At 36.8% G+C, this 21,387-nt stretch overlaps 3 protein-coding genes across 3 annotated transcripts; 1 reads left to right on the plus strand and 2 right to left on the minus strand.

Moving 5' to 3' along the window:
* The first annotated feature begins 1,940 nt into the window (after positions 1–1,940).
* On the plus strand, positions 1,941–6,138 carry LOC111372205 (ACT domain-containing protein ACR10-like). Its single transcript, XM_022994431.1, has 6 exons — positions 1,941–2,434; positions 3,272–3,490; positions 3,775–3,880; positions 4,278–4,614; positions 4,776–5,060; positions 5,527–6,138. The coding sequence occupies exons 1-6, from the start codon at positions 2,281–2,283 to the stop codon at positions 5,665–5,667; spliced, it is 1,242 nt and encodes a 413-aa protein (XP_022850199.1). The 5' UTR covers positions 1,941–2,280; the 3' UTR covers positions 5,668–6,138.
* Positions 6,139–6,238: 100 nt separating this feature from the next.
* LOC111371964 (heparan-alpha-glucosaminide N-acetyltransferase-like) lies at positions 6,239–20,386 on the minus strand. Its single transcript, XM_022994108.1, has 11 exons — positions 20,296–20,386; positions 8,385–8,461; positions 8,095–8,210; positions 7,885–7,993; positions 7,677–7,793; positions 7,455–7,546; positions 7,170–7,236; positions 6,967–7,048; positions 6,780–6,871; positions 6,522–6,665; positions 6,239–6,442 (listed from the first exon to the last, which is right to left on the minus strand). The coding sequence occupies exons 1-11, from the start codon at positions 20,384–20,386 to the stop codon at positions 6,296–6,298; spliced, it is 1,134 nt and encodes a 377-aa protein (XP_022849876.1). The 3' UTR covers positions 6,239–6,295.
* A 69-nt stretch (positions 20,387–20,455) lies between these two features.
* LOC111372206 lies at positions 20,456–21,049 on the minus strand. The gene is made up of 2 exons (XM_022994432.1): positions 20,764–21,049; positions 20,456–20,665 (listed from the first exon to the last, which is right to left on the minus strand). Exons 1-2 carry the CDS (start codon positions 21,025–21,027, stop codon positions 20,459–20,461), a joined length of 471 nt encoding a protein of 156 aa, XP_022850200.1. The 5' UTR covers positions 21,028–21,049; the 3' UTR covers positions 20,456–20,458.
* Positions 21,050–21,387: the final 338 nt, after the last annotated feature.

Consider the following 21,387-nt stretch of genomic DNA (forward strand, 5'->3'; position numbering starts at 1 on the left):
AAAAGATAGATGACATAGAAAAGAGGGAAAGATAAAAAAGAGATGAAAAGAAAAGAAACTCAATTATTTTATTTTTTTCTCTTACTCATCATTTATCCATACACCATTATGTTTATAATGATATACAAATAAGATTCAATTAAAAATGCTATTTATCTTCTTTCGCAAATTCCTAACCTCAGAACCACCCCACACCAATGATCAACCAACCAAATCCACCTATCTTTTACCCACCCATCATCGACAATCACCATCGAGAGTTTTAGGGCCTCGCCCATTGACAAATTAGCTTGGATGGTGGAGAAAGTGCTAGCTGTGCAACCCAAAAGACTAATCGAAGGCTTAGCGTCGTGAAATTAGCTTCATCACATCAATTGGTTGCAAACAATGTTTTAGAAAATGTAAAATGCACTGAGGCGTGAAGGCCAATTTTCAAGCTAGACAAGTCTAGACGTAAAAAAATATTTTCTTATTTAAATATTATTTTAAAATTTTAATCAATCTAATATAATACCTACTGAACATATAAAATTATAAACTACAATATTGAAAACATAAGCGCATGTGAGAATTCTTGATTTTCTCGAAATTTGTCCTATTTCTAACGAAGTAGGCAATACATAAAGGCCTGATTCTTACGCTTGTGGGTTAATTTTAGGCTTATATGTGGTGTGAAGGTGTTTAAGGAGTTTAAGGGTGTAAGGAAGAATATATTGTTGTGATATTACCTCTCGATTGGGTCGGGGGGGTGAGGCGTAGGCTGTTTAAGGGATTGGGTGGAGGTTTGGGGAAGAAGATAAAGAGTATTTTTATTTATTTTTAATTATATTATGTGAAAATATAAAGGTACAATTTTTTCAGTCTAAAATTGGTCAAATTAAATCTTTTTTTTTCTTGATTAACTGACGGTCGAATGTTCTAAAATTGGTCAAATTAAATCATTTTTTTAAAATTTTTCTGATTATCTGACGGGTCGAATGGACAAAATTCGGCTACAACTGGTTGAAAGCCTTGGGTTTATGGATATTACAAATGAAAGGATCGGATAGAAGATGCAACTAAGAAAAAGATTTGGGACTATAATTACAATTTTTGCATAAAATAATTTAAAGAAAGTTAGGGATATAAAAGTGAGATTATTCTGTTTGTACACTCCTTAGGACTGTATAATACATGTGAGGGGCTGTCATGCATTATGAGCCTGTTTGAGAGTGATTTTGAGAATTGATTTTTTGATCGTTAGAAGAAAAGTGGGGTCCACATGTGAAAGAAGAAGTCAAATATGACGGTTGAAATAGTGAAATAACGGTAAAAAAATCAATTTTTTGAGAGGAAAAATCGCTCCCAAACAGGCCCTATATACACCAAGCATGACTGTAAAAGTGACGAGGAGAAATTCATGCTTGTAACAAATTCAATCCAACTGTAACATTTCTCGCGGTTCTAGGCGAGGCTGCTGTCGCATTCATCACGCTAGAAACAACAGCTCCCCAAGCCACAGCATGTCTGGCTAAAGTAAAAAATTGTTTGGATATATTTTCTCAAGTACTTTTAACATAATATTTGCATTTCACGAGGTAATTATTTCAATGGTCACTGAGCTTATGTTGATGTCTTTGATTGATCATTAAAGTTAAAAATGTCTAGATCTGGTTACTAAATTTAGATTCATATCTTCAATTGCTCACTTAAGTTGAAAATATCGAGTTTTGACAATTGAACTTTGAAAAATATCATACGTGACTTACGTATGATATTTTTCAAAGTTGAGTAGCTAAAATTATATATTTTAAATTTCAATGAGAATCGAAGACATGTACCAAAATTTAATGATCAAAACTCGACATTTTAAATTTTGACGACTAATTAAAAATATGGACCTCAGTTTAACGACCATTGGAACAATTAATTCGCATTTCACCAAAGCAAAACACTAGGGATTCAAAAGAAACACCAGTTGCATATTCTCTTTTTCACCATTTCACTCTCAAAACGTTTGGTTGGTGAAAACTACACTTTCTCCTACTCCTTCTTGCTGTATACGCATATCGAAGAGAATTAAAAATCAAACCAAAGAATTCTGCTTTCTTCCAACAAGAAACCCTCTTTGTTTTGTTTCCAAAACTAAGCATTTTATTTTTTATTTTTTAGTTTTTGGCAAAAATTGAGGAACCCGCTCTGTTTTTATTTGAAGTTTTAAACTTCTTGTAATCACCTAACTCAAGATCCAATCTTTTTTCGTGGGAAATTGTGAAGAAGAGAAGAAAAAGAGGCGATATTATGGGGATATTGTATGATGATTTGGTGTTAATTAGGCAGTCAGAGAAAGAAGGGGAACCCAGTGTAATTACTGTCAATTGTCCAGACAAGACTGGTTTGGGCTGTGATCTTTGCCGCATTATTCTCTTCTTTGGCCTCACTGTTGTCCGAATCGGTATGTAATTTATCTGTATAGATGCAAATTTTTATTCTGTTATATTCAGCACAGAGACTTAACAAACGCATAAACTATTTAACACTTCGTTTGTGTACGTTCTTGATAATTATTGCTAAACGAATTGATGAGGGGTTATTGTGAATCTTGTGGAATATTTGTGGTTCTTGATGGTCTTTATCTCTGAATATATAGGTGGATAATGGATTGGTACAGGGAACTGAGGATGAACATACTAGATTGTCAAGGGATGTGTTATCCCATATCGATTTAATACCAAAATAAATACCAATTTATAAAGATATTAGGCTTGTTCATTTAATAAGGTTGACCTTATTAAGATGGACGCAAGTCTTAACATGTTATCAGAGCCACTTCTTGAATTTCAAAATTAGTTTGCTCAAATAAGCCACCATCTTGAGGGGCCTGTTAAGAGATGTGTTATCCCACGTCGATTTAATACCGAAATAAATACCAATTTATAAAGATATTGGGCTTCTCCATTTAATAAGGTTGGCCTTATTAAGATGGACCCCAGTCTTAACCTCCACGGTTCACTTTTTTATTTTTATTTTTATGTTAAGATTTTGTTTTTCTTTTCCATTATCCAAGAAAAAAGATTAGACAATTTAGTATGGGTTTGGTTTTCAAGGAGATTATTATGATAGGAGTTAATAGAGTCACAAATTGTGTGGATAATAAGTGGTTAGTAGTTATGAATGTGTGGATGAGCCAGAAATTGTTCTTTCTGAAATTTGAAATTCGTTCTGATGTTATTAATGTTTGGTAAATTTTTGGCCTTTCAAAATCTGCTTGTGTAAAATGCTGTGAATGAAGATGTATCTACGGATGGGAAATGGTGCTACATAGTGTTCTGGGTTATTGGCAAACCGAGTACGAGATGGGGTTTGTTGAAGAAGAGATTGATGGGGGCATGCCCTTCTTGTTCGTCAGCTTCTGGAATTTCATATTACAGGGCAGAGTTGCAGCCACCGAAGCCTCCTGATGTCTTCCTGTTGAAGCTCTTTTGCCACGATAGAAGGGGCCTTTTGCATGGTAATTGCTATATTCCACTACTCATACTTTTGTGGCTAGTCCTTTTAGATTTGACTGTGACAATAATTATCATATTTAGCACTTGTCAATGCTAATACCCTTTTTCGTAATAGTTACTCTCTTGATTATAGTTCAGAAAAAGAAAAAGATTCTTGCTTGTATCATTTGGATATTCAAGTTTTATTTTTCATGGGATAATTCCAAATTACTTTGGTCCTCCATTGACTGGGAAGGATATATGGGTTAGATCCATTAGTTGTATTTTGAAGAATTTTTTTTGGCAGAGGTGACAGAGGTTCTTTGCGAGCTTGAGCTTACAATAAAGCGAGTTAAGGTATCAACCACTCCAGACGGGAAAGTGTTGGATCTCTTCTTCATAACCGATACAAGGTTTCCTATTCTTTCTGGTTCTATTGTTCTGATATTTTCTTCTTTTATTTTCTTGATTGTGCACAACTATTGAACACAGATTTCAACCATGCATTTTTTAAGCTTAATCTAGTTGTATTTTCAGTTTATCATCCATGGCAATGGCATATTTGAAAGATGTTCATATATTTTAACTAATCTGTATATAAGTTGTATATAGAGCCTTTTAAATACTGTTATCAGTGAACATCGTCCCCCAAACCTCTTCGCATGTGCACACGGACTCACACACACCGAGAAGGAAAGTAAACAAATAACAGAATCAACTGAAATCGTTCACCTGCTGGCTTCTTGGCATTTTCCGCTGTTGTTGTCGGTCTTTGGTTCAAAGGGTTACTGTTCTTCTCAAAACTTTCAGGGAACTTTTACATACAACAGCGAGACAGGACGACACATATGACCATTTAAAAGCTGTTCTAGGGGATGACATGATCACTTGTGACATAGGGATTGTCAGTCCTGAAATTGCTGCATGTTCACAAGGATCCTCATTTCTTCCTGATGCAATTACAGAAGAGATGTTCAATACAGACATGAACAATGAACACAAAAATGGATCTATGTACTCCAAAAGCCCATCTATCACGATTGATAATTCGTTGAGTCCTGCTCACACACTTGTCCAGATTGTTTGCTTGGATCATAAAGGTCTTCTGTATGATATAATGAGAACTCTGAAGGATTATAACATCCAGGTATTGCTTTTCTCTGTTTCTTTTTTTTTTCCCCTTTCCTGTTCAACTATCTCCTTCTCGATTGGTTTATCTTTTCTGCGTGGTACCCTGCAAAGTTTTCTTTCCAAGTGCATTGTCTTAAACTGAAGTTCCTGATTTGAATACAATATGGTTTGTGCTAGATTTCTTATGGACGCTTCACAAAGAAAGGGAAACTAGACTGCGAGCTAGACTTGTTTATCATGCAAGCAGATGGTAAGAAAATAGTTGATCCCAGCAAACAGAATGCACTGCTCTCCCGTCTTCAAGTAGAACTAACTCATCCTCTCAGAGTAGCACTGGTAAGCCGTGGCCCTGATACTGAGCTGATAGTCGCAAACCCTGTTGAGTTATCAGGCAAGGGTCGTCCCCTGGTTTTCCATGACATAACTCTTGCTCTCAAGATGCTCAACAAAGCAATCTTTTTGGTATGTCCCTATAGAAATGCTTTAGTAGTTTCAGTTTGAGATGATTTTATTATGCTTTTCTTTCTCCCTTCTCACATTTAGCATAGAAGCATATTCTGAAGTATGACTATTACAATGTCCAATATCCATAAATATGATTGTTTCATTAAGTGTCCATTGGCTCTGTTATCAGTACAACCCAATTAAATGCTCGTTTATATCCATTTTGGTGCTGTGATTGCACGCGCCCTATAAATTTCTATCTGCACTGAAAAATCCAGGAAAGAGATTTTCCATGGAGCTCATGAAGGGGAATATTTTGTCGTGAGACGCAATTACCCAAACTCGAAAGATAGGAAAATATACCCAGCCAAAAGGAAATTGTATATAGCTATACATATATGAATAATGATCTGACTCATTTTCTAAATATCTCTTCCTGATTTCTTTTCAAATGATTAATGGTCAGATCTGATTGCCTTTTCAGGCTGAAATTGGGAGGTACATGATTGGAGAACGGGAATGTGAAGTCTACAGAATTTTATTAGACGAGGGGGATGGTTTTTCTGTCGCGAGGAAAGAAATACAAGAGTCCGTGTGGAAAATGTTGATGGGTTGGGATTTATAATGGTTAAGCATAAAATGTTTTGCAGGGTTGCAACAGAACCTTGGCCTGTGTATGGTATGCTTCGACCTTGATCATCATCTACACAATGTACATATCTTCACTATTTGTTTATGTATAAAATGTTTAGCTTTTTATAAGTTGTACTTAGCTTCTGTATGACTGACCTTTCATGTAAACAAGCGAATATCTGATGAAAGGATGAAAAGGTAAGTCAAGCCTTCTGGGGGTGTTTCTCTTGAAGTAGAAGTCAATACCTTAGGTGGGAAATATAACTTGTAACATCCGTTCCAACCGTACATGAGGATATTTATTTACTGTAACGTTTTTATGCTAGAGATGGATGCCAAAAGTTACTGGAAGAATAAGTTGTACAGAATATTTTCTTTAGAGCTGGAATATATGGTGTTATATTCTTGCTGTTTGACTGCAGTTTTCTATCAGCAAATTTGATGCTCTCCTGGTTATGTATTAGAATTTGATGTTTTACGACGAGGCAAAAGTGTAAAGTAGATAGTAAGGTGCTATATGACTGACTATTTTTTAGGTAGACGAAAAAACCGAAGAAATCTGATGTTCATCCTTTAAACTATATATGTCTACTTCATTACAATGATATAGAAATTCCCTCTTATAGTTTCCAGTATATACCCAGTTTGTGCAGTACTCCAGCAACGACACCCCAGAAGGTGATTTCAGCAAATATTACATATAATAAAGTCCCCACTCTTTCAGATTTCCAAACATCATTAAAAACATGCTGCTGAATCCAGTTGACCTGGAAAAAACAACAATTTTCAGTTTGTAATGTGAAATATTCAGTTTATATGATATATAGTATGAATAATGGCACTTACTAGATTGTTGTCTGGGTTCTTGTAATACCATCCATTTATGAAAGCTGCGAAAATTCCCTGAGCTGCCATTACAAAAACTAGCATTGCATTCATCCCTATCCATTCCAGGAACAAAAATGGTGTACGCAGCCCCCAGACATCGATCTGTAATGCAATGGAAGCACATTTTTCAAATTTCCATAGGTACTTTCCTCGACTGGTAAGCATGAATACTATTTTTATTTTTTTCATGGGGAAGGATGGGGATGGAGGCTTTACCAGTATGTAGAACCCGGAAAATACAATTCCGGCTGCACCTGCTGTGAAACAAACATAGCTGAAGCTGTATAGCTGCTTGTTGATAGGAATAGCTGCAAAAAAAGTGAAAATTTGTACTTAGTTTCTTGAATGGCTCTTTAACCAGAAACAATTATGAGTAGTATCTTTGTGATATAAAAGTACTCACCATCTGTAAAATGAAGAATAACTGCTACAATAAGTAAAACAAGCCCCATTGAAATCCAGTGCATGAGCCTTTCAGCATGCTCCTGCAAGAAGTATTTAAATTCCACTGTGAATAATAGCACTGCATTGTGAGTTCGATCTTTTTAGTTTATTTTGATTTCCAATATAAATAATTTGAAGTAATGATGCTGCAGATGAATCTACCTTTACATGAATCAATACATGTCCATAGTGAATGCCAATTGTGCCAGAGAGGATGGCTGAAATTGTGCTGAAAGCAAATCCAAAGCACGCATAGTTTGCTCAAATTAAATATTTCTTTTGGCAAAATATACACACAAACACATATATGTATATAGAGCATCATTGCTTCACATCATTGGACAAGATTTTAGAGTTATCTTTGACAATTTTGTTCGTTCAATACAATACTACATATCAAACATGTCTATACGGTAAGTATCATTGTTGAAATGGACGAAGGCAAACCTCAATAGGCCTTCAGGTTCGAAAGGAGCACGGCACCAACTTGGTGCATCCTTGCGTAGTGGACCAGAATCAGGTGAACTGAAGGTGCAAGCCTGTACATAGCTAAATATCAACATATGAAACCAAGAAAAGAAGAAGAAAAGAAAGGAATTTATAATAAAACAAACTTATTTTGAATTATTGTATATGAATTTCTGTTATGTGGTCTTTCTGAACTCTGACCTTTAATCGCGACCAGACGGGTTGCGAGTAGAGGTGATTAATACCCCAGACTTGTCTATCCACATAACCAACTGCATTGCAGGCAGGTCCAAAATGCCCTCGCATTCCACATTTCACCTGAAAATTATAAAGCTTAGGTTGAGTCTCATTTTCTTTGACTGTAACTAATTATTACTGCATCCGTAGAAAAAAGAAGTCATTTTATTACAGTGTATTTCTCAGCTCCAAGCTTATGGTGCACGACGAAGCTCCAGTCAGGAACATATAAAGCGAATGCTGTCACCATGTATATAACAAACGCAACAAACCCTCCAAACCTGCAATTGTTACATCAATTATCGGTGCTTATCTTGGTGTTAAAAGGGTAAGTAGTATATGTTCGGTTAGTACTATACATTATCTGCATGCGCATACTTACCATTGCCATTTGTAGGCGGTGAAAATGGAGAGATAACCGGGGTTTAGAACTGTTGGTCTGAGCTTGGTGGTGAGGGTCTCTATAATAGCCACGACAAAGTATACCAAAGCTATTCTCTGTATGAAAACACAATAGCTGATGTTAAGAGAGAGACATTCTAGTTTCCCTTTTCTTTTCTTTTTTTTTCTTATTTTTTTTTTTTTTTTTTGGATTTTTTCAGACTGAAGTTGGACTTAATTTTTTATAAATTGAGACAATTTACTTCCAATAGAAGGACGTGAAGTTATCACCTGGAGGATGCCGCACCATCTGATTTGCTTCATGTTAACTCCATAGGACAGATCATCTGGTGCATGAGAGTATCCTCCTGCAATATGACAATTTGTCACCCATTTCCATAATAGTCCATTCAGTAATGTAGCAGCCAAAAATCCCTACTTCAGGGTGTTCATGGATCATGCCACAATGTAAAATAAGGCGACAGTATCTAAGAAGCTTAACGAGTGTATTTTACTCACGAGTTTATGCAAAATTTAACTTGATTTTAAGCTAGAATTCACGAGTATAGAAAGTTTTAATGTGTGTATTAATGTTGTTTTATAGGTTTGTCGAGATGGCAAAGGATACGAAGAAAGATCATTAAATTGAAGTTAGTAGCACGGACAAAAAAGTTGTAACACAGGGGAAAAATAGACAAAGCAAAGATGGGACGAATGACACCAAAAATCAAGAAATCAAGAAGAACCAGAGTGTGGGCGCCGTGGCGCCAAGACAAAAAAAGGGTGGCGCTGCGGCGCTACACCTTGGGCACCGCGGCGCCATACCGTAAAGTGACGTAGCGCCATGCACAATTTCGCTAGGGCGCAATTTTCGGCCCGTTTTGGAGTCCATGCGAGAAACCTACTATTTCCACACCGCAACTGCAAGGGACCTATAAATACCTTTTTTTCTGAGACTTTTGGGGGTTCCACACGTTCTAAAGGCAAAAACACTTCTTGGGAGAAGAGGGAGAGATTCAAAGGGAGAAAATAATGCCAAATTAATTGTCTGAAGCATAAATTAGAAGAAAAAGGAATTCTTGGTGTAAGATCCACCTTTTATTTTACATATTTAATTCTGAATCCGGTGATGTACTCTAAAACAAATTGTTGTTGCTCTTCTTTTATTATACGTAGCTAAATCCATTGTTAGGGCAAATAATGTAACCCATTTGAAATCCTTTATATTTTCTTATTAAGATTCTTGGTTTTTAATTTTTCCAGCTATGAATTGATTGCATTAAATTATCTGATCAATAATTTGATGAATTTTGGGAATCCTTTACGAATAGAGAAATGAGTTTATGATTTAGACCATGTAGTAAAATCGAGTACATTGGTAAAACGAGTAGAGATACCTATGCCATTTATTGCGATCAAATTAAATTTTTAGGACAAAGAACTCGTTTAACTTAGTTAAATTTGTATGGAGATATGAAATTTAATTAGTTGAATAGGCTCAATGAGAACTCAAGAGGGGTAAATTGAATACAATAGGAGAATTCGACCGAACACTACATTAGAATTGAGTCTTAAATTGAGATATAAAAGTGATCAATATGTGAAATGATTCTGTCCTAACGTCCTCTAATTATTTGATCTTACAAGTTTTTGGTATGAGCATTTATTATTGTACATAATTAAGATTTAAACTCAAATCATTATAATTTTTAATTTATTTTCATCAAATAGTAGTTAAAGAAAAATTGAATTAAGTGCTAGAAAATAGTCCTTGTGGGATCGACAATCCGGACTCTTTGATCCACTATTACTTGTTACGATTCGTATACTTGTGAAACTAAGATTTATAACAAGTTTTTAGCGCCGTTGTCGAGGACTATTACTTTTAGTCTTAATTTATTTTTTATTTTTCACTGTTATTTGATTTGTTTATTTCTTTTATTTATAGAAAATTATGTTCATTGTATGCTCCGTGCCCAATGCGACGATCTTGAACCATTTGATTCGGAGATAGAATGTATCTTCAGACGAAGATGCAAAGAATATAAACAAAAATAGCAATATCAAATGACTGACAATCAACAAGTCTCTATCCCTATTCAACCGATTGAACAAATGGCCGCAAGAGTGGTGGCACCACCGGAACAACAACATGAGCAATGGAAAATAAATGAAGGTGATTTGTCAGTATCAATGTTCCTGACACCTATAGCAGTACCCATGCGCTCCAATATTGCGTATCCAGATTTTAGGGTGAATAAATTCTAGATTGAATCAACTTCATGAGCAACATCTTGCAATTCTACGGGCTACCTCATGAGAATCCAAACACACATATCTTTAGATTTCTCAGAAACTATCAAAACTTTCATGCTTCGAGGGTCAACGAAGATGCTATTAAACTACGACTATTCCTATTTACATTGAGAGATGCTGCATTGGAATGGTTAGATGCGAAGCTTCACGCCAACATTACTACATGGGAAGAACTAACTAGAAAATTCTACATAAATTTTTCCTATAGGGGAGAATAGCTAAAATCAGATTGGAGATTCAAATTTTTCAACAGAAAGAAGGAGAAAGCTACCACGAGGTATGGAATAGGTTTAATGAGATGATGAGAAAATGTCCGAACCATGGAATTACTATAGGTAATCAAGTGCAATACTTCTACACTGGACTTACACCATTGTCAAAATCTCAAATCGATGTCTCAGCTGGTGGATCAATTATAGGAAAATCTGTGCAGAAAACCATGGAACTGTTTGAGTTGATTGCCACTACACATTCAATGTTTTCAACGGAGAGAGTGGCGCCACCGAAGATAGGTGGAATGTATGAGTTAGACAGCACAATAGCTACGAACGCCCAAATAGCAGCATTGACAAAACAGGTGGAGTTGTTGGTGAAATCACAAACAAAAGGAGCACATGCAGTGATAGTTGGTCCATCTTGCGAAAACTGCAGGGCTAATCATCTGATAGAAAACTGCACATCTATAGGCTATCCCGAGGAACATGTCAATTTCATTCAGAATGGGTCTCGAAATTTTAATCCATTTGCTCAAACATACAACCCAGGATGGAGACAACACCCAAACTTCAAATGGTCGAATAATCAGCAAGGGAACAGTTCAAACAACGCCCAACAGGAGAAAAAACCAAGTTTGGGAGAGATGTTCAACCAATATATGCAGAAGACAGATAAGGTGTTCTAGCAGATTGACACTAACTTTCAGAATCAACAAGCATCCATCAAGAAGTTGGAAACACAAATTGATCAAATAGCTGAACAGCTTGCAGAACATCCACAAGGGACGTTGCTAGGCAACACAATGGTCAATCCAAAAGAACAAGTGCAAGCTATTACAACCAGAAGTGGGGTGCAACTTTTAGAGATATATGTGAAGTGACTAGAGCGAAAAGACAAAGAAATAATGGGTAAAGAGACTGGGACTAAAGCAGAGTCTGAACAACCAACTGACAAGGAGGACAAAAGGAAAGAAACGCCTGCAGTGAAAACACCCAGCCCCGTGAAAGCTTATGTGCCACCAATTCCTTTCCCTCAAAGGTCACAAAGAAAGAAGTTGGACAATCAGCTTGTCAAATTTGTAAAGATTTTCAAGAAACCGCACATCAATATTCCATTTGCGGATGCAATTACACAAATGCCCAGCTACGCAAACTTCTTGAAAGAGATCCTATCTAATAAAAGAAAGCTAGAAGAACATGAGACAGTATGCCTGAACGAAGAGTGCAGTGCAATTCTATTAAGAAAGCTACCTCCTAAACTAAAAGACCCAGGGAGTTTCATGATACCTTGCACAATTGGTTCTAATTATTTTGAACAATCTCTATGTGATTTGGGTGCCAGTGTTAACCTTATGCCTCTCTCTGTTTACAGGTCTCTTGGGTTGGGAGAAGCAAAATCTACAATAATCTCTTTGTAATTGGCCGACAGATCGATCAAACGACTGAAGGGGATTATTGAAAATGTGCTAGTCAAAGTTGACAAATTCATTTTTCTGGTTGACTTCATCATTTTGGACATGAAGGAGGATTCAAACATTCCTCTGATTTTGGAAGGACCCTTCTTGGCTGTCGGAAGAACGCTGACTGATGTTTATGATGGAAATATAATTCTTCGGGTGGACAATGAGCAAGTCATATTCAACGTGTTTAAGGCGATGAAACATTCATTGACTTCGGACACTTGCTTCCAAGTAGATGTTCTTGAAGATCTTGTGGCGGATACATTGGAGACAGAGTGTCGAACAAATCTTTGTGAGGCGGAACTTGCGCAACTGAAAGTAACAAATGCAGAAAAAGTTGAATGTGTTGTCAACTTGGCCGAGAAACCAATAGGAAGAAGACATTGGCAATTTGAATCTTTAGATGACAACCCTTCACCCCCGGTACCCTCAGTGGAAAAGGCACCCACTCTTGAGCTAAAGCCCCCACCTTCACATCTCTGTTATGAGTATTTGGGAGACTCTGCAACACTTCCAGTTATCATTGCAAATGACATGACAAGGGAAGATGAGAATAAATTGTTGGAGGTACTCAGACAACACAAAACGGCAATTCGATGGTCGATAGCTGACATCAGAGGGATCAGTCCAACTCTGTGCATGCATAAGATTTTAATGGAGGACGGGTCAAAGCCATCAGTGGAAGTACAACGCAGATTAAACCCAATCTTGAAAGAAGTAGTGTGAAAAAAGTGTTGAAATTACTGGATGCAGGAATAATTTATCCCATATCTGATAGTTCGTGAGTAAGTCCTGTACATGTTGTGCCTAAAAATGGTGGAATCAAGGTGGAGAAGAATAAGAATAACGAGCTAATACCAACACGGTTAGTGACAGAGTGGAGAGTATGTATAGATTATAGGAAGCTAAATAATGCAACCAAAAAGGACAATTTTCCATTGTCATTCATTGATCAGATGTTGGAGAGGTTACCAGGACATTCTCATTATTGCTTTCTAGACGAATATTCAGATTACAATCAGATAGTAATTGCTCCAGAAGATCAAGAGAAGACAACCTTCACATGCCCCTATGGAACTTTTGCATTTAGAAGAATGCCTTTTGGTTTATACAATGCACCAGTAACCTTTCAACGATGCATGATGACCATCTTTTCTGATATGGTAGAAAAGTACATTGAGGTTTTCATGGACAATTTTTCTGTGTTTGGAGATTCATTTGAAGATTGCTTGAATCGGTTGGCTCTTGTATTGCAAAGATGTGTGGAGAAGAACCTCATGCTTAATAGGGAAAAATGTCATTTCAGGTAAAGGAGGGAATAGTACTGGGACATCGAATTTTTGCACAAAGCCAAAATACAGGTGATCAAAAAATTATAGCCACCTAATTTAGTAAAGGGCATTAGGAGTTTTCTAGAACATGGAGGTTTTTACAGAAGATTTATTCAAGACTTTGCAAAGGTTACAAAATCGTTTTGCAACCTGCTGGAGAAAGATGTATCGTTTCATTTTTCTGACGAGTGTTTTAGCCTTTAAAACTTTGAAAGAAAAATTGACATCAGCACCTGTGATTGTGGCACCAGATTGGGAATTCCCTTTTGAGCTCATGTGTGACGCTAATGACTTTATAGTGGGGGTAGTGTTTGGAGAACGCAAAGGAAAAGTATTTCATGTTATCTAATACACCAGCAAAACATTAACAGATACTCATATCAACTATGCAATAACTGAAAAGGAAATGCTCGCAGTTGTTTTTGCTTTTGACAAATTTCGTTCTTATTTGATTGGGTCCAAGGTGATAGTTTATACAGACCATGCAGCTTTGAAGTATCTATTTGAGAAGAAGTACGTGAAACCAAGGCTAATTCGATGGGTTCTGTTGCTATAAGAATTTGACATCGAGATTCGTGATAAAAAAAAGAACAGAAAATCAGGTAGCGGATCATTTGTCAAGGATGGAACAACTGCAAGATTCAGATGACATGGATATTAATGAGGTCTTCCCAGATGAACAATTATTGCAAATAGAGAAGACTCCGTGGTATGCAGACATTGTCAATTACTTAGCAAGTAACTATATGGATCCAGATCTCACCTATCAGTAGAAGAAGAAGCTACTTCATGAAGCAAAGTTCTATTACTGGGATGAACCAAATTTATACAGACGAGGGGTAGACCAGATCATTAGAAGATGCATGCCAGAGGATGAGATGAAATCGATGCTTTCACGGGTACATGCTTCGACTTATGGAGGACATTTTGGCCCCACTAAAACAGGAGCAAAGGTGCTTCAATGTGGTTTCTTTTGGTCTACACTGTTCAAGAACTGCCATAATTATTGTAGATCATGTGATAAGTGTCAGAGAACCAGTAACATATCAGCACGTCACGAGATGCTACTTAACAACATTATGGAGGTGAAAATATTTAATGTCTAGGGGATTGATTTTATGGGTTCTTTTCCATCATCTTACAACAATCGGTACATCCTAGTGGAAGTGGACTATATTTTTAAATGGGTAGAAGCTAAAGCATTGCCTACAAATGACGCAAGGGTGGTGGTGGACTTCATAAAGAAACACATCTTTAACCGCTATGGATCACCAAGGGTCATTATAAGTGATGGTGGAACGCACTTTCGCAATCGGTTATTCCAGGCAGTATTGCATAAGTATGGGGTACAATATAGAATTGCCACTCCTTACCACTCCCAAACAAGTAGACAGATGGAAACCTCAAACAGAAAATTGAAACGAATTCTAGAGCTAACTGTGAATGCATCTCAAAAGGATTGGTCAAAGAAACTGGATGATACTTTGTGGGCATATCGCACTGCTTACAAAACACCTATTGGAATGTCCCCGTACTGTCTAGTTTTTAGAAAAGCATGCCACCTACCAGTGGAGTTTGAGTACATAGCGTACTAGGCATTGAAGCAATTAAACATGGATCTTGAAAAAGCCAGAGAAATAAGAACATTGCAGTTACATGAATTGGAGGAATTCAGAAGAGAAGCATATGAGAATGCATCCATCTACAAGGAAAGGATGAAGTAATGGCATGACAAGAACATCCGGCAATGAATTTTCAGAGTGGGAGATCAAGTGCTATTATACAATTCCAGACTTTTTTTCAGGAAAATTGAAATCTAAATGGTCCGGCCCCTTTACTGTCTCCCAGGTATTTCCTTATGGCACAGTTGAACTACACCATCCTACAAAGAGAAATTTCAAAGTAAATGACAAACGCATCAAGCACTACGTGGAAGATTTTCCCACCGCCAAAGAGAGCCTTGACCTTGCTATACCAGAATGATCGCGGCACTAAGTTCAGCTAATGACTTTAAAGAAGCACTTCTTGGGAGGCAACCCAAGCCTTTTTCTTTTCGTTCCCTTATTTGTTTCTTCATTTCTGTTTAACTTTATGCTCTGTTGAGAGTCTAGGTCAAGTCGTAACTTTTCCTTTTTGTTTTGTAGGAATACTCTTAAGCGGGAATTACATTTTGTGAACGGAAGAAACCAAGCTACGCCCCGCAAGGGGGGTGATACTAACATGGAAGGAAGTATTTAAAAAAAAATCGCGTGTGGCACCACAACGCCAAGTCGGGGCCCCCTTTTTTTTACTTATTTTTTTCTTTCTTTTTATTTTTTGCATTTATATCTTACTCACTCACCTCCCCTTCCATTTTAAATTTTTTCCCCAATTCAATTTCACCCTAACTCTCTCTCCCTCCATCTTCTCTTTATTCTATATTTCACTTATAGTTTTTAACACACAATTTCCTTACCACTTTATATCTTAAGTACATCTCTTTCCATTCCACCAAGATTTTGGACTTGCCACAAGATTCAAGGTTTGTGTTTATATGTGCTTTAGTTTGTAGTGGTACTTTAAGCTTAACACATCACAACACTTGTTTGGCATTTGAAAATTTTAGTGGGCTATGGTGGATTTTGTTACCATAACAATTGGGGTTTGTGATTTTTTTGCTTGGATTTAAGTTTGGGGGAGATTGACTATATGAATATGTGAACTATACTTTGCATGTAAGGTGTTTGTTGAAATGTTCCAATGACTTTTATTTCCTTATGGGCACCAATTGTACACTTTACCCTCGTGTGTCATGTCATTGCAGTACCTTAGTGCAGATTTAAGTGGTTCGAGGTGTTTAGTTGTTGCAGTACAAAATGCCACCAAAGAATAAATCGAAGGCCTCACCATCCTCATTAAGCATTTTTTACACAAGCAAATTTGTGAGTGAGGAAGCGGAAGGCAGATACTATGACATGTTTGTACACAAGAACTGTATTCCAGAGCGGGGATTCGATGATTTGGAACCTTATATTCAGGCGCAAATTGAGGGCTGAAAATGGGAGCATTTTACAAAACAACCACAACCAGGACTGATACCAGTGGTGCGGGAATTTTATGCAAATGCTAAGGAACACTAGGATTTGAAAATCTATGTCAAAGGAAAGTAGATCCATTTTGACAGTACCACAATTAATCGGTACTATGGATTGCCAGATATAGAAGATGATGATTTCTCAAGATTGCGTGATGAAGGGGCGATTGATTCGGAAGTTATAATTAGAGAGTTAGCCCATCCTGATGTCTCGTGGAAACGATCTAGCTCCGATGTCGCCAAATTTCCAGCTGTAGGTATGTTCCGCGAATGCAAAGCATGACACTATTTCATATGTGGTAAACTTTTACCCAGCAGTAAAAAGTGACCAAGGATCGGGCATTACTAAATTTTATTATTTATCAAGGCCTCAGCGTAGACGTGGGCACAGTTATTCAAAACAACTTTTTACGATCACTGAGAGGAGCTACAACTGCCGATTTAGGCTATCCATCCTTAATCTATGCCTTATGTAGGAGGGGTGAAATTCCAACTGATCCTACTAAAGAGATAGTTCACACTAAACCTGCTGTGACTAAAAAGCTGATTTGGCAATTCTTTTCCAAGCAAATCTTTGCAAATGCTCACTCACAGGGTACTGAGGCACAGCTATCTCGACCTAGTCCTCCGCCACCTGCTAGTTCCAACACCGATGACATTACTGGGCGGATTGAGGCTTTACGGCTACAACTGACCCAAAGACATGCTAAACTGGAAACACGAGGTCAAGAACAATATGATGGACTTCAGCATCATTTAGCACAATTTCAATCCTCTATGACCAATCGGTATCAGCAATTACAAAACTCCATGCATACCCGATTTCAATACCAAAATGAGTTCTTTTTAGTGCTGGCGTCCACCCATCCCAACTTGTCATTTTCGACACAGCCAACATATCCACCGTATCCAGCCAACCCGGATCCCTCTCAACGGGATGATGGCGAGGGCCCCCACAGTTGATTTCAGGGAAGTCTTATTCCTTTAACTCTTATTTTCTTTACATTGCGGACAATGTATGGTTTAAGTTTGGCGGGGTAATCATTTGGGTTACTGGCTATTGGCTCTTTTTGTATGAATGTGTGCCTATTATTTCATTGTGTGTGAATGTGTGAAAAAAAATTTATATCTGTATATGTTGCGTGCTTGTGTGAGTCGGATGGTGTTGTCCGCCATGATGAATATATTTGAGACCATGTGTTAGTTTGTGGACGGTGGAAGATTTATATGCTTGAGCTGGGTTTTACTTATTATGTGAAGCAGTGTAATATTTATGCACGAGTATTAAGTTTAGCGCTGTACAGACACATGATGGTTCATATGCATTTGCTCAATTGATAACTTAGGTATTTGACCTTGTATCCCATGATTTACAACACCTTTTCACCACGTGTTTAATGATTTGGGACGTTCGATCGAGTGAAAGAAGTAATTTAAGCTTGTGATGATTCCGTCCATGTTACAAATTTGTGTGGAGTGTATTTAACTTTCTGGTATAAGCTTAGTGATGACCACAAGCTAGAGATCTATCCTTTATAAATTTCGCTTCATTTTATAGAAATGAAGCATTGCACTCCTAAGCTACACTTCATACCTGCACCTTTTTTACTTGAGTTATTAAGTCCGTAGGGGTCCCTCAAACCTGGTGTCCTAAAGTCGTCTGACTTGGGAGTTACCGACCTAACACTTGCTATAGGGGTCAATAAGAGGAAAAAAGGGTGAGGTTAAAAAAAATGTTACAAAAGTGTTTGTATACAAGTTAATACACAAGAGAACTAAATTTGGGGACAAAGATATCTAGTAGTTTTGAATTACTTGGTATAAACTAGACTGTTGAAACATTCAAAATTGAGGAGAATCATTACATGAATAAATTATTGACATCACCGGTAGAGCTAAACCAAATTAGAGTGGCGTGAGACATTGGCAAGTAAAATTAAAACCTTAAAACCACATCATGGTGAGAGAGTAGAAGAAAACAAGTTTGGGGGTGTGTGAATCTCATAAGTTAAAAAAGGAAAGAATTGACCACAAAGGATTGGGGAATGAACTAACTTGTGAAGGTACAACATTGCACTTGATCTCTCTCACACACACAACTGTTTTGCATAGCATAAGTGAATAGTTGGCTCTTGTATTGCGATCTAGAAACCGCTCACGAATGTGACATAATGTTCTCAATGCTGAACCAGAAGGTGAGCCATCTGACTGAATCATTATTTGTGTCTTTAGTTGGTTTCCTTTTTTTGTGTGTTTACTCGAGGACTAGCAAATGGTTATTTTTTGGGGTATTTGACGAGTATCATTTACTCAATAGTTTATGCAAATTTTAACTTGATTTTAAGCTAGAATTCACGAGTGTAGAACGTTTTAATGTGTGTATTAATGTTGTTTTATAGGTTTGTTGAGATGACGAAGGATACGAAGAAAGATCATTAAATTGAAGTTAGTAGCATTGACAGAAGAGAAGTTGTGACACAGGGGCAAAATAGACAAAGTAAAGATGGGACGAATGGCACCAAAAATCAATAAATCAAGAAAAACCAGAGTGTGGGCTCCTTGTGTCCACGTCGAGACAAAAAAGGGTGGCGTTGCGGCGCCATACCATAAAGTGACGCGGCATCGCATCCCAGGCACCGCGCACAGTTTCTCTAGGGCGTAATTTTTGGCCTGTTTTGGAGCCCATGCAAGAAACCTATTATTCTCACACGGCAAGGGACCTATAAATACGTTTTTTCTAAGACTTTTGGGAGGTTCTACATATTCTAGACGCAAAAGCACTTCTTGAGAGAAGAGAGAGAAAGAGAGAGAGAGAGAGAGAGAGAGAGAGAGAGAGAGAGAGAGAGAGAGAGAGAGAGATTAAAGGGAGAAGACAACGCCAAATTCATTGTGTGAAGTATAAATTGAAAGACGAAGGAATTATTGGTGCAAGATCCACCTTTTTTTCTACAAATTTAATTCTGAATCCGGTGATGTACTCTAAAACAAATTGTTGTTGCTCTTCTTTTATTATGCGTAGTTAAATTCATTATTAGGAGAAATAATGTAACCCATTTGAGATCCTTTATAATTTCTTATTAAGATTATTGGTTTTTAATTTTTTCATGTGTTGATTCTTGTTATGAATTGATTGCATTAAATTATCTGATCAATAATTTGATGAATTTTGTGAATCCTTTACAAATAGAGATATGAATTTAGAATTTAGACCATGTAGTAAAATCCAATACATTGGTATAACGAGTAGAGATACCTATGCCATTTATTGTGATCATAATTGAATTTCTAAGACAAAGAACTCAATTAACTAAGATACATTTACATAGAGATATTAATTTAATTAGTTGAGTAGGCTCAATGAAAACTTGAGATGTGTAAATTGAATACAATAGGAGAATTACACCGAACACTACATTAGAATTAAGTTTTAATTTGAGATATAAATGTGATCAATATGTAAAATTATTCTGCCCTAACGTCCTCTAATTATTTGATCTTACAAGTTTTTGGTGTGAGAATTTATTTATTGTCCAAAATTAAGATTTAAACCCAAATCATTATAATTTTTAATTTGTTTTCATCAAATAGTAGTTAAAGGAAAATTGAATTAAGTGCTAGAAAATAGTCCTTGTGAGATCGACAATCCGGTCTCTTAAATTCACTATTACTTGTTACGGTTCGTACACTTGCGAAACTAAAATTTACAACAAAGCTACTATAAGGTAGTTTTGACCACCATAACAGTTCTTTTGGTGAAGTCTACAGAGACAAAAATATTAGTAGAATGAAGATGAGTTTACTCTATACCTTGCAGTATTATTCCCCAAAAGAGAAGCTTCAATGTTCTTAAGACTATCTTTCTAATCGCTGACTTGACCTTCGGAATTTTCTGCAACATTAAGATGTATTTCTGTCAAAGCAGTAACATCATACAACTTACATTTTCAACTTTAGATGATGAATGTCATCTTCAATATCCTTTTCGCGGAAATGGAAAATGACAGGAACACGGGAAAATCAAGAAAAAGAGAAGCCGTGCCTTAAGGGCGAGGGCTATTGCAACCCCAACAATGAAGAGGAAAAATGGCATTACAAAATCAGCCAACGTGCATCCATTCCACGGCGAATGATCAATCCGTGAATATGCTCCTCCAGCATCATCCACGAGTATCATCAACTGCAAATAAAATTTCCAGTTAAGATGTCGAAGTTCAAGTATAGTTTGCAAACAAAATATCTATGTACTAGATTGGCTTTAGTTAATTAGCCTTATACCACTATGGTGAGGCCTCTAAATGCATCCAAGGTTGCAACTCTCTTAGTCTTTTGCTTAATCAGCGGTTGCTCCTCCTTCTGCTCCCCAGGCTGGTCGGATATTGTCACGCACTTTTCCTCAATCTCATTGCTCGTGTGAATGGCTATCCTGTCTTTCTTATCTTGACGACTAGTTCCTTTGTTATTATCATTATCATCTTCAACTACAAGTTGTGTACTGGTGCCAAACCCTTCTTCCAACCTCTTTTCAATTGAATTCTCCATTGAAACTTGGAATCTCTAGTTGCTACATTGCAAATTCTGATGTCACTATATAAAGAACTTAAAATTTTGATAAATTAAGAGTTAGAGAACGACAAGAATAAAGTCAAATCAAATGCCGGCCACAGTTGGAAATTGACTTGGATGAGTAGGGTCCCTAGAGGTAGAGAAAGAATTCATAATTGGAAGATTGTTGTGTTCAGACAAATTTATTGTCCATTAAATATGATAATGATCAACTAAATAACAGTAATCGTGTTATATATATCTTGGTGACGAAACAATAAACAACAATGATTAGTTTTTGTTACTTTGAAATTTCGGAACATGCTGCCAATTATGACACCAACTTCCCCTTTTTTT

Source organism: Olea europaea, chromosome 23, assembly GCF_002742605.1.
Source record: "Olea europaea var. sylvestris chromosome 23, O_europaea_v1, whole genome shotgun sequence".
NCBI classification, from domain to species: domain Eukaryota; kingdom Viridiplantae; phylum Streptophyta; class Magnoliopsida; order Lamiales; family Oleaceae; genus Olea; species Olea europaea.